General features: G+C 42.9%; 1 protein-coding gene across 1 annotated transcript in view; it reads left to right on the top strand.

The window, feature by feature from the left end:
* Nucleotides 1-16874, top strand: part of ARHGEF12 (Rho guanine nucleotide exchange factor 12) — a 506356-nt gene that overhangs the window by 258969 nt on the left and 230513 nt on the right. The window contains exons 14-19 of the mRNA XM_082273891.1: nucleotides 4777-4890; nucleotides 4986-5084; nucleotides 7927-7969; nucleotides 11015-11120; nucleotides 11213-11350; nucleotides 15477-15509. Of these exons, the coding sequence (XP_082130017.1) occupies nucleotides 4777-4890; nucleotides 4986-5084; nucleotides 7927-7969; nucleotides 11015-11120; nucleotides 11213-11350; nucleotides 15477-15509 (533 nt within the window). The remainder of the gene's footprint in view (nucleotides 1-4776; nucleotides 4891-4985; nucleotides 5085-7926; nucleotides 7970-11014; nucleotides 11121-11212; nucleotides 11351-15476; nucleotides 15510-16874) is intronic.

The raw sequence follows: 16874 nt of genomic DNA, 5'->3' as shown, positions 1-16874 counted from the left end.
CACCTGGCGGTGCGGGACCTGCGGGCTCAGGGAGTGGTGGTTCCGGTGCCTCATCGGGACAGATTTGGGGGGTTTTACTCCAATCTGTTCACTGTGCCCAGAAAGGAGGGCAAAGTACGTCCGATTCTGGACTTGAAAGCTCTGAACCACTTTGTGCGGGTTCGCAAGTTCCGCATTGAATCCCTGCGCTCGGTGGTGGCTGCTCTAGTTCCGGGAGAATTCATGGCCTCCATCGATTTGAAGGATGCGTACCTTCACATCCCCATTTTCGAGGGTCACCAGAGGTACCTTCGATTCGCCATAGCGGAGGATCATTACCAATTCGTGGCGCTTCGTTTTGGTCTCGCTTCGGCTCTGCGGTTGTTCACCAAGGTGCTTGCACCGGTTCTGGCCTTATTGAGGGCCCAGGGCATCTCGGTCCTGGGGTATCTGGACGACATTCTGGTTCGGTCTGCGACCAGTCAGGGTCTGGGGAAAGACCTGTCCGTCACGATGCAAACTCTGCAGGAGTTTGGTTGGACGATAAACTTTCCAAAATCGACGCTGTGTCCGTCGGTTCGTCTTCCCTACCTGGGAATGATTCTGGACTCTGTTCAGGCGAAGGTCTTCCTGCCGGAAGACAAGCTCAGGACACTTCAGGAAGAAGTCAGGTCCCTCAGGGACGTTCCGTGCTCGTCCCTCCGGACGAGCATGCGGTGTCTGGGATTGATGGTCTCGGCCTTCGAGGCGATTCCCTTTGCACAGTTTCACACGAGGGGTCTCCAAGCGGAGATCCTGTCCAGGTGGGACGGGCGACCTCAATCTCTGGATCTTCAGATCTCGTTGAGTCCTCGCACCAGAAGGGATCTTGTGTGGTGGCTACAATCCCCGGCGGTGTCGGGGGGCAAGTCTTTTCGCCCTCTTTCGTGGACGGTGATCGCCACTGATGCCAGCCTGTCGGGCTGGGGTGGTGTCCTGGGCGTTCTGTCCGCCCAGGGTACTTGGTCGGAGGGGGAATCCTCCCTTCCGATCAACATTCTGGAATTGCGGGCGATAAATCTCTGCCTTCGGCGTTGGACGGACAGGCTTCAGGGCCGTCCGGTTCGGGTGCAGACGGACAATGCCACAGCGGTGGCCTACATCAACCACCAAGGGGGCACCGGGAGGTGGCCGACATTCTATCTTGGGCCGAGACGCACGTCCCGGCGATATCGGCAGTTCACATTCCGGGGGTGGAGAACTGGCAGGCGGATTATCTGAGTCGCCAGACCCTGGACCAGGGGGAATGGTCACTGCACCCGGATGTCTTCCAGATGTTGTGCGCGAAGTGGGGTCTTCCGGATGTGGACCTGTTCGCGTCTCGTTTGAACAACAAGGTGGGAAGGTTCGTGGCAAGGACGCACGATCCTTGGGCAGACGCGTTGGTGGCTCCGTGGCATCAATATTGCCTGATGTATGCATTCCCACCGATTCAGCTGCTATCCAGGTTCCTTCGCAGGTTGTCCTCGGAACCGCTCACGGTGATTCTGGTGGCGCCAGACTGGCCTCGCTGGTCTTGGTACGCAGACCTCGTGAATCTGGCGGTCGACGCTCCATGGCGTCTGCCTCTTCAAGAAGATCTTCTGTCTCAAGGACCGGTATTCCATCCTGCTTTACAGTCGCTGGCTTTGACGGCCTGGCTGTTGAAACCGAGGTCCTGAGGGATAGGGGTCTCTCCCCTGAGGTCATTCACACTTTGATCAACGCTAGAAAGACCTCCTCGGGGAAGGTTTACTACCGTACTTGGAAGGCCTATTTTGCCTGGTGTGAGTCCAGGGGGTTTTCCCCTCGCTCATACTCGGTGTCTAGAGTGTTGTCTTTCCTTCAAACGGGTGTGGACCAGCGTTTGGCGTTGGCCACGATTAAGGGTCAGATTTCTGCGCTGGCCGTTCTTTTTCAACGTCCTGTGGCGTCTAACTCCTTGGTTAGCACGTTTGTTCAAGGGGTGCGACACCTGGTCCCTCCTAGGAGGGAGCCTTTGCCTCCATGGGACTTGAACCTCGTTCTGTCCGTGTTGCAACATGCTCCTTTTGAAAAGATCAGGGAGATCTCGTTGCCCATGTTGTCTAAGAAGGTCGCTTTTTTGGTGGCGATCACTTCGGCTCGCAGAGTGTCGGAGCTGGCGGCCTTGTCCTGCAGGTCTCCGTATTTGGTGATTCACTTGGATAAGGTGGTCTTGCGACCTAACCCTTCTTTTCTTCCGAAGAGGATCTCGGAATTTCACCTCAATGAGGACATTGTCTTGCCTTCACTTTGCGCGAAGCCCAAACATCCTAAGGAGGTGGATTTACACTCGGATGTTGTTCGGGCGATCAGGGTTTACCTGTCATCGACAAAATCCTTTCGCAAGACGGATTCTCTTTGTCCTTCCAGAGGGGCCTCGGAAGGGCATGGCGGCGTCGGCTTCTACCATCGCCAAATGGATCAGACAGACTATTGAGCAGGCATATGCTTTGAAGGGAAAAGTTCCCCCTATGCCTGTGAAGGCGCACTCTACCAGATCGCTGAGTGCGTCTTGGGCCTGTCATCATCGGGCCTCGGTGGCCCAGGTGTGTAAGGCGGCGACTTGGTCGTCCGTTCACACTTTCTCAAAGTTCTACAAAGTGGATGTTCAGGCATCGGCAGATGCTTCCTTTGGCCGCAAGGTTCTTAGTGCGGCAGTACCTCAGGGTCCCTTGTTTTTGGGCCCTTGGCTGTTTGGGATGTTTTTATCCCTGGGTTATTTGTTTTTCCTGGGTTGTTGCTCCTGTTGAGCAAAGTTTTTTTTCATGCTGCCCAGCTGGTTTCCTTCCTTTGGTAAGGTTCCTTTCTCTGATGTGGGTCCGGCGTTGCCTTAGGCGCGGCTGCGTTTCCCACCCCTCATGTATGCACTGCTTTGGGACGTCCCCATTGTGACGAATATGGAGAGGCGGCGACTGTCGGAGGACGTAAGAGAAAACTGAATTTTTGTAAAATCTTACCTGTAAAATTCCTTTCTCTGAGTCCTCCGACAGTCGCCGCCCCCACCCCTCTTTTGGGGTTTGCTTATGTACTCTACTGCTATTCTACTGAAACTGAGGTATGGATACAGGAAGCAGGAGGGTATCGACTGAGGGGACCACCCCCTGGGGGTGGGATATGCTAAAAGCTTTAATATTGACATATTCTGTTGCCTAGCTACTCCTACGGAGCAAAGGTCAATTACCCCATTGTGACGAATATGGAGAGGCGGCGACTGTCGGAGGACTCAGAGAAAGGAATTTTACAGGTAAGATTTTACAAAAATTCAGTTTTTCTGATATTTTTCTTGGTCTTCCAGATCTTGCTTTAACTTCCACTGTTCCTGATGACTGCCATTTCTTACATTCCGAACAGAGGATATTGACATCTGAAAACACTTTAATATCTTCTTATAGCCTTCTCCAGCTTTGTGAGCATCAACTATTTTCAGTTTCAGTTTTCTAGACAACTGCTTAGAAGATCCCATGGTTCTGATTGTTGGGGCAAGGTCAGATGAGTCTGGGCATTTAAAACCTTTGAGATTGACATCACCGGGTCTTCCCAGACGATGATTGCGAACAATCCATGACACTGGCAGGTCTCAGCCTTGCAAAGGGGGCAGTGCATGCTATAAATTCTGCAGGGTGCCCAAACTTTTGCAGACGCCATTTTTTTGTTTTGTGTAATTTTGAAAGTGTCAATGATGGAAATAAAATCTAACTTTTGTTGACATATTATAAGAGTTTCACTTGACGCCCCTTCTAGATTGTAATCTCTAACGAGCAGGGCCCCCTAAATCCTCCTGTATTGAATTGTATTGTAACTGTATTCCCTCATATTGTAAAGCGCTGCGCAAACTGTCGGTGCTATATAAATCCTGTATAATAATAATGTCTAATCTGTAATTTGATGCCTTTTGGAGATTTTTCCATCTTTCCTTGGCTTCTTTATGCACATTAATACAAATTTTTACCTGGGGTGCCAAAACTTTCGATCCCCACTGTATGTATGTATGTATGTATGTATGTGTATATATATATATATATATATATATATATATATATATTGCACACACACAAAGTGTATAAATATGTATGTATAAATTCACATTTTACAGTTTCCAGCAAACTGCTATGCTAAACAGTTCTGAGAGCTCATAGGGTCTCATTATAAATGTTTTCATGCAAGAGTCACCACCGTTTCGCACAGGTTTCACATATTAGAATCCTATTAGAAAATGTGTGAATCTTGAGGGAAAACATTTTAAATAGACCCTATGTTGTGCCTGTTCCCAAATAACAGGAAATCAGATTACACTTATATAGTTGGAGAAAGCATACGACCTTACTAGGGAATTTCATTTAGTAAGAAACCGTCAAAAAGTTCTGACTTTATTATAAAGCTCAGCATGCTCTGTCATAAAAGCACTTGGTAATGTTTTTTTCTAGAAATAAAGATATAATTTATATAAAGGTAACTTTTTAAAGTGTGTTAAGATCGAAGGGTTGCAGTAACATGTGTAGCAACATGTTTGACTGCAACACAAGTAATGCACATTAGTGTATTGCAACATCCCAACATTGTAAGGCAAAGCAGCTCCAGTGCACATGCAGAAAATGGTGCCTGTCCATTTTTTTTTACGTTTTTGTGCATTGCAATTTGATTCATGTTAATGAACTTAATGCAGTGTGCAAAAAACACACATTAATGCAAATCATGAGGATGTCAAGGTCAGAATGGGCCCTTAATGGTATTATAAAGTTTCTTATTTTCTTTCAGCAGGTGAACGATCAGTGTAGTTGCTTCCTAAGTTTGGATATGTTGAAGACTCATCCTGCTCACCTTGCGGTCTTTATGTTCCATGTGGTTTCACAGTTTGACCCTGCTCCATTGGTATGTTAAAAAAAAATATTTATAATTGTGATTAATTTCTTTGTTTGTGAATGTCACGCCATAGTGATATGCTATGCTCTTCTCTTATTGCCCAGCTCTGCTACTTGTATGGAGACCTTTATAAGCAAACAAACCCAAAGGAGACACGCAGAGTATTCCTGGAAATCTACCAGTTCTTCCTAGAGAGAACAGCTGTGAGACATTTTTTCTTTAATTTCTCTGTATTTTATGTCTTTTTTGTGATATGTCCTGATCATTTATTGGTGTGCAAGCTATGAAATGTCTCTTAAAAGAACAAAGGGGTAAAAAAAAAAAAAAAAAAAATTGGAAGTTTTGAACAAATCCAGCTTGTTACGGTATTCACAATCACTGGAATTTAAAGACAGATAAGTAATGGTTTGGATTGCTTCATATTTTCCAGCAATATCTCCATATAGAAATATTAAGATTTATTCCCATTTGCCATTAAATCTGTAATTCCTAAATGCTGTGTATATTAGATATCTTTCAATGCCAGACAGGTATTCCTTTTGTTGTGTATTGGGAGGGAATGTGGATTGCCCTTTTGCATTGCTAAGTGCTAATAACCTCCCATTGTTCTGTGTCTGGCTATTGTGTACATTGATTGCCCCCCTGGGGGCTTCTGTCTCATTGCACATAGCAGTCCTTCTGGTCAAGCTATTGGACCAATCCCTGCTGACTCATTTTCAAGTCCTCATTTGCATGGCTAAAGAGGACCTGAAGGAGGACCACAGGTACTTTACAATTGACCAATAGGAAAGCGGTTGTAGGGGGCGGGATGTTCCAAATTCTGTATATAAGTCTTGTTCAATAAAGTTGTTCTTGAGTTCCTTCACCCTCAATCTAGAGTTCTGTCTCTTATTGGGGGAATCTGCTGCAAGGGATTGCTATGTCCTCCATACTCCCTTGGATAATCACTGAGCTCTTGTAAGAGCTTGTTCGTGCTGCACTCTCTGGGGAAAGAGCGGTTCACCCACAGGAACCTGGAGCCTTGTCGTAGGTCCAGGGTGGGTAGGAGATGCCAAGACCCTAACCAAGCTGCGGCGGTTCGTGGAGTCTGAAGTGCTTACGGTGTCTGGTGGAGTGCTTGGAGCCCTCAGGAAGCACTAGGAGCATCTGTCAACGGAGGTACCCGCTCAGGGGTGCCCTGTTCCGTTACACAGCTTTTTAAGGGGTTTTAACTGGAAACCTCCATCTTGCACTCTTTTCAAGGTGTCCCCTCAGACTGCATGTTTTGTGTGTTAGAACCTACCAGGCAAGCTCTGGGTTCTGATCAACTGGGTAACAGCTTGCCCAGTCAAATAAACTGCTGTTGTGTGAAGGCACCAGTATATGTGGCCTTACTCTACAGAGCAGTGTACGCATTATTGAAAGAAGGTTTTCATTGCTGCTTGCACATGGGGTGCACCATACTATAGTTTTTAAGTATAACTAAAGGCGAAAGGTTTTTTTTTTTTTTTTTAAGCTTTGGATTGAGGGGAAATAGATTATAACTCTCGTCAGGCTTTTATTGCAGTCTGCGTGCCCATTAGCGGTTCAAGTGGTTAGTTCATTAATCTTCCCCTCTATTCATCCTGGTTACCATTATGGCCAAGCAGCATCTTTTGAGCATGTTTGGAGAGCTAAAAAAAAAAGCACCTCAAAAACGCTCCTTTCAAATGAAATGAATGAGAAAGCACTTCAAAATGGTTCTTAAAGCAGTTCTTGAGTCAAGTGTCTTTAAGAAAAAAAGTGCATGATAACTGCTTAAAAGCGCCTAAAAAACTCAGCAAAGGTGCTCAGTGTTTTTATGGGCAGTTTTTAAGCGCCTCAGTGTGAAAGGGCTCTAATTGTTGTTTTTCTATCATGGTTGAGATTACGACACCTGAAACAACCCAGTTTGCTTAATTTTTTTAACCAGGTTTGTGCAATAAGCTTGTGTGGTTGAACCTAAAAAGTGCTTGTTATCTGTATATGATCCGAACTAAGCTGGTCATACAGAGCTAAATTTTTCTTTCATTCATGCCACAGGCTGAGCAAAAGAAAATTGATCAGTTCCCTTATCCACAGTAACAGTGAGACAGGAGGAACCTTTACTGCCAGCTATTCTATTCAGGCATCTCCCTGAATACAGTGGTGCTGCTGAACAGTGACTGCATCTATAATGATGCAGGTATTGTTTGGCTGATGTTTTCTTTCCAGTTCTGACAATATTTGAACCCACTTGTTGAACTTGGTGGTACTTGCTGGGCATTTTGTTCTATTGCACCGTCTATGGGGCCTTTAACATGCATCCTTTGCCTGTATTGACTGAACTAGCTTACAGTATCTTTTGTAACCAGCTTCAGTCTTTCATCTTTAGGCTAAAGGGAGTACCCAAAGCTCCCCCCTTTTATTGTATGTGGATGATTTCCAATGTGACTGCAAAGAGACATACGTGGGAAAACACGCAAATTAAACTTCATGTTTGGCTGTATCCTAGCATTACAATGCAGGAAATTACAGTTTTAGAATTGTTATGTTTTGGTGTTTTCAATTATTTTAAAGTAAATATTTCAAACTTGAGAATATGTGAAATGTAGAAGCAGGCACCGAAAGTTACATGGATTTACTTGGAACTTTTCATAAACCTTGTGTTCTGAAATTTAGTGGTTCTCCTTATACACGAGCGTCTGCTGGCATTCCTATAATTACATGGTACAATGACAGCGAAGTTGATGCTAGCACTTTGACTTGGAGCTGGAGTGGATGATTGCAGGTAGCGTACTGCCAGATTAAGTTAACTATGCAGGAGCACATAAGAAGCCAGGCAATCAAATAATCACACATACAGAAATCTAGTAGCTGTTTTTATGAGCTTATATTAGTTATATGGACTTTCTAATGTGTTCAGTTTACTATAGAAAAGGAAAGGTCCTCATGGCAAGTTTACATCTTTAAAGGAGGAAAATACTGTATGTGGTGTTGTCCCTTGTACACTTTCTTTTTTAAATATGTGATTTTCAGATTTTTGTGTATTTAATTTTTTTGTTGTAGAATCTTCGGGTTTCCGTCCCAGAAGATCTTGCACTGGAGTTGGGTAAGTGTCAGTGATTCTGTTAACTCTTCCATAAATTACTTCAGTGGCTTTGATCTCTGGAAGCACACTGCTTAAAGCATGCTAAAAGTTTTTTCTTCACCAATGTAGAAGAAGTTTTTGTCCGTACAGTTAGCTTCTTATGTCACCTAGTGAAGCAAAGGAGATGGTGTTTTGGTTTTTACACAGGCACTTGATCTATATTTATCCCACAACTGAGTATCTTTATAACCTTAAGAGATCCCTTAGAACTAACCTACGCTATTTGCATGATTACGGCTTTAAGCTAGGTTCACATATGTGCAGGTGCAGAATGCATGTAAATCTCACACCTTCCTGCACCCACAGGGAAAAATCGCTGCTTTAAGGCAGACACGTGTGAGTACCATTAATTCCTAATGGCACCCCCACACATCTGAAAATACAGTGCATTTTTGGGCACCGGAAACTGCATGGCGCTTTTACTTAGTTGTGATTTTAAAAGGTGCAAAGGACCTTTTTCCTGCCTTTCCTGTAGGTACAGCAGCCCATTCAAATTAATGAGCTGCTATGCCAGCGCAAACACGGCAAGAACCAACATGTGTATACCTAGATTTACAGTGACCAAGTCACTAAATTTTAAGAACTCGCCAGCTACTAATACAGTAGCTAACAATTTTTTGGTGGACACAGAACAAAAATAATCAAGTTTTTATTGTCTGATGTCCTGTAGAGGTACAGAATTTACCCTACTTTCATGTACCAAATACGAGTATAATGCTTCATTCACATGGCCATAAAAAAACACATATACAAGTGTTTTTTATTTACGGATCTGAATGCAGCTGCACTATTTTCAGTGGAGCCAGTCACACAGTTGTGTAAACGTCAGCTGCTTTCAGATCCATAACGCAGAATCTGCCTCTAGGAACATGCGCTATACCCGCTCACATGTATAAACGCATATGTATGTGTATATATATATATATATATATATATATGTGTGTGTGTAAATATATATATATATATAAATATGTGTGTGTGTGTATGTGTATGTGCATTTGTAATCACGTAAATTTAGTCTACACAGAAGGGCAAAATAATTTATCATATTAAATTATGTATGCATATGCTTCAATACATTTTTAAACGCATCTGTACGCATGTATTTTACTTATTTACACAGGAACATTTTCCCTGGGAAATACGTGTAATAATATCAGTAAAAAATTTTACGGCTGTGTGAATGGGACCTAAAACTGAGTAAAGGGAAATCATTTAATAGGAAAATAGTTGGGCCATGATTCCCAACATGCTTTTTGAAAATGCTAGTCCCCTGAGAGAGTTTCCTCTTCTTTTAATACTGTTTGAGTCACAGACACCCACATACTGGTTGAGTCACTGCTATGGCCACTTGGAGTGAGCGAGAGAAAATATTGAAGATGGCATGGGGTATAGCAATAGACATAAGCATGATAGAAATGAATTCTAAATGCATATCAAGATGGTATATAACACCTACCAAGGTACACACATATCAACTGGAGAAATCATCTTGTTGGAGAGGTTGTGGGGAAAGTGGAACAATGACCCGTATATGGTGGGAATGCCCAAAAATACCGAAATTTTGGCAGGAAATTTATACAACAGATACAGAAAAATACAGAAATGAGTATGCCTAAAGACCCAGGAACTTATTTAGGAGGAAGCAACTTCCACCTTTGTTTTAGCTATAGATAAGCCTATAATAAGGCTTATCTATAGATAGTGTAAACATGCACTGTTTAGGAGATACTTACAGATCTAGCAGCCAGTTGCGTCATTGGCGCATGCGCTCTGAAGGAATGGCTGCCTGTGCCTTTTCTACAGAGCAATGTGCCCGTCATCGTGGCCCCGGCCAGTCACAGAGCCAGAGCCGCGAACCCAGGAGGAAGACTGGGTATAGATGTACGCTGTCTCCAGCGATCACATGGCTGGAACGCTTTGTTTTCAGGTAAGTTTACCATAATGAGCTAGTATGTGATGCATACTAGCACATTATGCCTTTGCCTTGCAGGTAACAAAAAAAAATGCAGCGGTTTAAAACCGCTTTTAGTTCACAACACTAAACGTACAGCAAAGCAATATAAGAAATCAGTGATACCTCACCTAATGCAGCAAGATATTTGATTCTTCAGAAAGCCTAATGATAAGAGACTGGGTTAAAAGGAAAGAGGAAAAGAAAACAAATATATCATATGTGAAAGGAGAAAGAGTGATGATGGGGGGAGGGGGGTAGAGGATAAGGGAAGATAATGAATAAAGTATTTTGTTTGTATAATTGGAAAATTAATAGAAATTGTATTAATAAAAAAAAGTCACTGCTTTGGGACCGTTAAAAAGCTGGTGAAGTAAAATTTCCCAATCTGCATATTTATCTCAGGTCTCTCTGCATGACTAACAACTAGCAGTTTATAAGGCGGTCCACAATAGCCACCTATATCTTTCAACACATTTCCTTTCAAAGGAATAAACATAAGCAGGAATGGGCTCTTGGTATGGTTACCATGGGAGGGCAGCTGAATATGATGCACTGCTCTGGTGTTTAAACTGAGCACAAAAGAAATTTAAACATCTTCTGTCAGGGCTATAAAGATGGATTGGGGGCACCTGAAGCAGAGGACAGCAATAAAAAAGGGAAAGCTTTATTACCTGCTGATTAATGGATTTGTGAGATCCTTGGTCACATCCCCACATTCTGATGAACATACAGTATAAGACAGACTAAGGATTTATAGAGAAGATGATTGGAAATGAGAGCTTAATTAGTCTGAGAATAAAAATACGAGGTGCAGAATGCATCACTCTTATTTCAGTGCTCATACCTGTTGTAAAACAAAACAGTATCTTTCATGTAATAAAATATATATAATATGAATAATTGGTGGACATAAAAAAGCTTGGAGTACATTACGTTTCAAAATGGTACTGTTCACTAAAAAGATAGTCTGTTCACGTATAATAATAGAGGGCAGGAGGGGGACTATATCTGAAATATCTGTGCACTGAATTGTATGTTTCCTTTCACAGAAAAAAGGCGACCAGAATTAATACCCGAAGATTTGCTTCGACAGTATGTCCACACTGTGCAGGATAAAGTGTTCCCAGAAGTACAGAAACTCTTAGAAGACTTCAGGTAACATTCATTTTTTGTGTGTTGACCAGACGCAATAAAAAATATAATGTGGAAATAACAAAACTCAGCTCTAAATTCACTTTGTCTGACAGACAGAAACGTAGCATGGGACTGACCTTAGCAGAGAGTGAACTTGCAAAACTTGATGCCGAACGCTCCAGAGAACGCCAGACACTTGAAAAAGAAAGACTCTGCGCTGAACCAATTTTGCAGAAAATTGATGACATTTTGTAAGTTTATCTCTGTTTTGAGTTTAAGTAAACCATTGATTTTCTTAAAGGTTTGACTAAAGTTGAATAATACCCTTACTATAGATGTAAGCCATTTACATACCTCCTAACGTTTGGCTGGAATAATCACAGGAGGTTGCTAAGTGAGACCTAGTCATTACTTCTCACCTTCACAATCGCAGGAGCAAGCTTTTTCTCTGATTCAAACCCCCTAACTTGCTCTCTTTCTCTCCTCGTGCAGTAGCTCTAAGCTCAGCATTTGCTAGCTCACTCCTGTGATATTGGAGGTGAGCAGTAAGGACTAGGCCTCACTTAGGAACGTGTTAGCAATTTCTTGGCAGTATTCCATTCAGAAAACAACCATCAAAGGAATATACAAAATGTTAGAATTTATTGGACATACAGAAGTAAAAAAACAATGGCAAAGATGAGGAACCCCTCCTCACAAAACCACTTGGGGTATATCTCCTCAACCTCACTGGGCACCCTTGAAACTCCCCCCCCCCCCCCCTCCTGTACACCCAAAACAGCCCTCCCCACTCTGGTCATCCCGGGAACAATCCCACTCTACTTGAAGCCCCCCCTTGTAACCCACTACAGTAAAAACAGGGCTCCCCTCGATGGTTTGGTGGTCTGGTTTGTGTCAATGATCTGTGTGTGGATGATCTAATTGTGACTGATTTGGCTGAAAGCCTGTGTTCAATGTGATATCTGCCTGCTGGTTCACTTTGCCTGTGGAGTCAATTGTGTCCAATTCACTCTGTTACACACTGACACAAAGTAGCATTAAAAAGACTACAATGTAGCAGCGGTGTACTCCAAAGGTGATGTTTGCAGGACTATAGACTGATATGTGTGATGAACGAAATCAGAACTATTAATGCATGGACGTGTAACAATGCAGGTTGGAATATTGTGAGGAAAAGAGAAAATATTTCCCCAAAGACTCCCTTTTGTTACTAAGGGACCTGTCATTACTATGTTGGTCTGTGATTTAATAGACTTTTATCTCGCGTGCATCCTGTAAACTCCTGTTGGGTCCAGCCTGCTATATACTAAAAGCTGGTGTCCACAGAACACTCAGCAGCTGAATTGACCTCTGCCGGAGGTGGTGCTCATGAGAGATCTATAATCAACCAACCTTCTGCATGTGTGTCTATTGTGTATGACTCAAAGTTGTTAACTCGACAGTTCGAGTGGCATATAAATTAAAGAGTTTGTGTACATCACATTTTTTTTTTTTTTTTAAAGTACACCTGAAAGACAAACACATAATGAGCTAGTATGCATTGCATACTAGCACATTATGAAATACCGAAGAACGAGGTGCCGACCGCTCACCTCTCTCGTGGGTGACATGTTCTATCACCCTTCTTCTGGGTTCGCGGCATTCGGCCATCTGATTGGCTGGACCCGCGATTACGTCACTCCCACGCGTACGGTCACGGCACGGGGCTCTGAAGGCACGGCACCAGGGGCCGTTCCTTCAGAGCGCATGCGCCAGTGATGTCACTGGCTGCATTTAAGGTAAATATCTCCTAAACGGTGCATGTTTAGGAGATATTTACAGTACCTATAGGTAATCATAGCTTATCATAGGCTTACCTATAGGTACAACTTGCAGAGGAGGGTTTACTTCCTCTTTAATGTCCTCAAGATGATCACTCCTACTCAAGGTAAATCAACATATCATTCTAGCCCATTGGTCTCAAAAAATCATATCTCTCAAATGGCTCCTACGCCATCCTGTTTGGTCCAGCCTGCTATGCAATTGTAGCTTCTGCTGTTAGAGACACTCAGTGGCTGATTGACCTCAACTAGGGGGGTGGTGCTTGTGAGGGATTGAAGTGTGTCGGCTTTCTGCATGTGTATGTGCAACCTTGGTTCTATACTGCATGTGCAAATGAACTAGATGGAACACCGTTTTTGTATTGGCCAAGTCCAGGTATACAGAAAGTTTAGATCCGGCCGTCTCTAGTCAATCAAGACAATAGTATAGTATTTCTTCCTGTAACACTCTGTGACCAGCCAACATTAAGCAGGAATGATGTCTATCTTGACGTAACACCGCAAGGTGAACATCCTGTCAGATATTAGGCACTGCTCATGCAAAAAAATAGATATTAGTTGCCCGCTCACCACTCCAGTCTATCGATCACGACTCCAGCTGAGCCTCCATAATGATAGAAATGTCCAGTCTTTGGTGCTAGATACTTTTGAAGTTAAAGTTTATATATCCTTCAGAGTGCCTGCTCTCCTGTACTGTATGCTGCTGGTTGCAATGCATGGACCTTCTCTTTGATGTATGCCTTCATGGATTTCACGAATACCGTCAATTTGGCCAGCGTAGCCGGTACAGACACAAACTGTGGACCACGAGACGGGGGGGGGGGGCATGTATACCCCTCTTCCTATGCGTTTCGCCCCTCTGACTGACTGGGGCTTTGTGAAAGGAGAGTTGTTTATTTGCCTATGTTGGGGACTCTCCTTTTACATAGCACTCATATAAAGTTCTCTAACCCCCTTAACACAACCTCAATATACAGTACCCCTCTGCCTGTGGTTGTTACACATACCCTGTCCTCTATCCCCACAGCAGTTTCCCCACCATTACAGCACCATATATACTGCTTGCTCCCCACAGAAATTAAATATATTCCCTTGCTTTCTACTGCAACCATACTGTATTCTAACCCCTCCCAGTAATACCTAGCTCTAGTGAGCATCTTGGTGGTATGATGTTTGATTACCCCAGTACTATCACTGACCGAGCATAGTAGTGGTCATCAATCACAAAGCTTCCCTTCACAGGCATATCTATCAAGTGGGCAACTGCTGGTTTCAGGGAGAGGAATCTGGCTTACCCTACACTTCTGTCATGAAAGAGGAAGCTAACCATGGGGGACTCATGTTTTTTTAATCAATCGGTTTACCTGGGTTTTGTCCAGCCTTGTAGTTTGTTCATTCAGCTACAGTGTATATACCTGGAAGTAAAAGAATTAATGATCTGGTCTAGCATATCCATGTGTCAGGGCTTAGGCAGGAAGGCCCCCTGGCTTAGAGGAGGTCTGGTGGATCAGATGACAAGGACAAACACATGATTCATGTAAGGCAATCTCTTTCCTGCCTTACCTACATCACTGCCTTAATATACGAAGAAAGGGGTCCGGAGGAATGAGCTTCTCTCTTCCTCCATGGTTCTTCCTCGCATTGCTTGCACATAATGTTCAGTTGCCTTGCAAAAACGTATCAAGACTGGTTCCCCCCCCCAGATACGGTCCAGTGCATTTTTATTCTGCATCAAAAACGAATGCACAGTGTTTTCCATGTATTCCAATGGCTCTAGTTCACACCAGTGCAGTCAAAAGTAGAACATGCTGCTTTTTTTTCTGTATAAAAGGCTGCTGGAACACAGCAAAATGCATAAAAAATGCACTGGAAAGCACATCTTTAATTGAGACGATGAAAAAAAAAGAGTAAAAAATACACTGGAATGCATCAAAAATACAAACACAGAAATGCACTAGAATGAATCATGTGAACCTTGAAAGTGGGAAATTACGGGTAGGACATCCTATTTGCCAGGGGACTTTTTCTAGTGGCCACAACAACCTTGTTACTGGAATTTGTCCAGCCTTTTAATTATTATTAAAATGGCTTCTGTTGTAAGATGTTTTTTTTTTGTGTGTGTATTTAGCTACAGAGCAAATGTTAAAAGAAACAGACAAATAGCTTGGCAGTCCCATATTATTCTCTTAATCTGCATGAATTTGCTTTCACTTCCTGTTTTGGCTAGGGGACAGGAAGTGAAGGGAAATCTCCCCATTGGGCGAAAAAAAAAAAACTGCCAGGGGTTATAGCCCTCCCTTATTAAAATACTGTAGTTCTACTTTAGGTGAACCTTTTCATTTGCTTTAAATAGGCAAAACGGGGTTCACTTTAAGTATGTTTATGTAGAATCCAATAGAGTTTGATTTATGTTTAGTGGCTAGTTGGCTGCTATTGGTATGTAGAAACAAGTTCTTAACATTTCGGAAGTCTGCATCAAATCAAAAATGTTAAAACTAGTTATTTGCTGTGTGGCAGTCCATTTTTCTTCTTAACACCTCTTCATTTCGTATTACAGACTCTCATCACAGCCACCAGAGGAAGAAAAATGGTAAGAACTGACATCTGCACAAAATAAATTCTAAAATGATTTGCTTTATTATCAGTAGCACTTGAGAACTCTTCTGCTTGTTAGTCTGTAGTTGCAAAACCTCACCCTCCTCATTTGTTGTCTTTTACTTTTTTAATCACGAAAGAAGAAATTGTATAAGCTAATCTTTGGTCTATTTAGGAACCAGAAATAAAAAAACATGTTGGCTTAGGAAACCTCAATTATTTAATCTCATTAAACAAACTGCACCCTGAGCAAAACAAAGGGAACAGAACTACAGCTGCAAGAAAAAGTATGTGAACCCTTTGGAATGATATGTATTTCTGCACAAATTGATCATAAAATGTGATCTGATCATCATCTAAGTCAAAACAATAGACAATCACAGTCTGCTTAAACTAATAACACACAAAGAATGAAATGCTGCCATATTTTTATTGAACACACCATGTAAACATTCACAGTGCAGGTGGAAAAAGTATGTGAACCCTTGGATTTAATAACTGGTTGAACCTCCTTTGGCAGCAATAACTTCAACCAAACATTTCCTGTAGTTGCAGATCAGACGTGCACAACGATCAGGAGTAATGCTTGACCATTCCTCTTTACAGAACTGTTTCAGTTCAGCAATAATCTTGGGATGTCTGGTGTGAATCGCTTTCTTGAGGTCACGCCACAGCATTTCAATCGGGTTGAGGTCAGGACTCTGACTGGGCCACTTCAGAAGGCGTATTTTCTTCTGTTTAAGCCATTCTGTTGTTGATTTACTTGTTTGGGCCATTGTCCTGTTCCAACACCCATCTTCTATTGAGCTTCAGCTGGTAGACAGATGGCCTTAAGTTGTCCTGCAAAATGTCTTGATAAACTTGGTAATTAATTTTTCCTTTGATGATCGCAATCCGTTCAGGCCCTGACACAGCAAAGCAGCCCCAAACCACGATGCCCCCACCACCATACTTCACAGTTGGGATGATGTTTTGATGTTGGTGTGCTGTGCCTCTTTTTCGCCACACAGTGTTGTGTGTTTCTTCCAAACAATTCAACTTTGGTTTCATCTGTCCACAGAATATTTTGCAAGTACTGCTGTGGAACATTCAGGTGCTCTTGTGCAAACTGTAAACGTGCAGCAATGTTTTGTTTGGACAGCAGTGGCTTCCTCTGTGGTATCCTCCCATGAAATCCATTCTTGTTTAGTGTTTTACGTATTGTAGATTCGCTAACAGGGATGTTAGAATCTGCCAGTAACTTTTGTAAGTCTTTAGCTGACACTCTAGGATTCTTCTTCACCTCATTGAGCAGTCTGCGCTGTGCTCTTGCAGTCATCTTTACAGGACGGCCACTCCTAGGGAGAGTAGCAGCAGTGCT

The sequence above is a fragment of the Pelophylax lessonae genome, assembly GCF_965119305.1.
Source record: "Pelophylax lessonae genome assembly, chromosome: 12".
In the NCBI taxonomy this organism is placed as follows: Eukaryota; Metazoa; Chordata; class Amphibia; order Anura; family Ranidae; genus Pelophylax; species Pelophylax lessonae.
The sequence above is the reverse complement of the archived record's forward strand: the minus strand, read 5'-3'. Positions and strand labels throughout refer to the sequence as shown.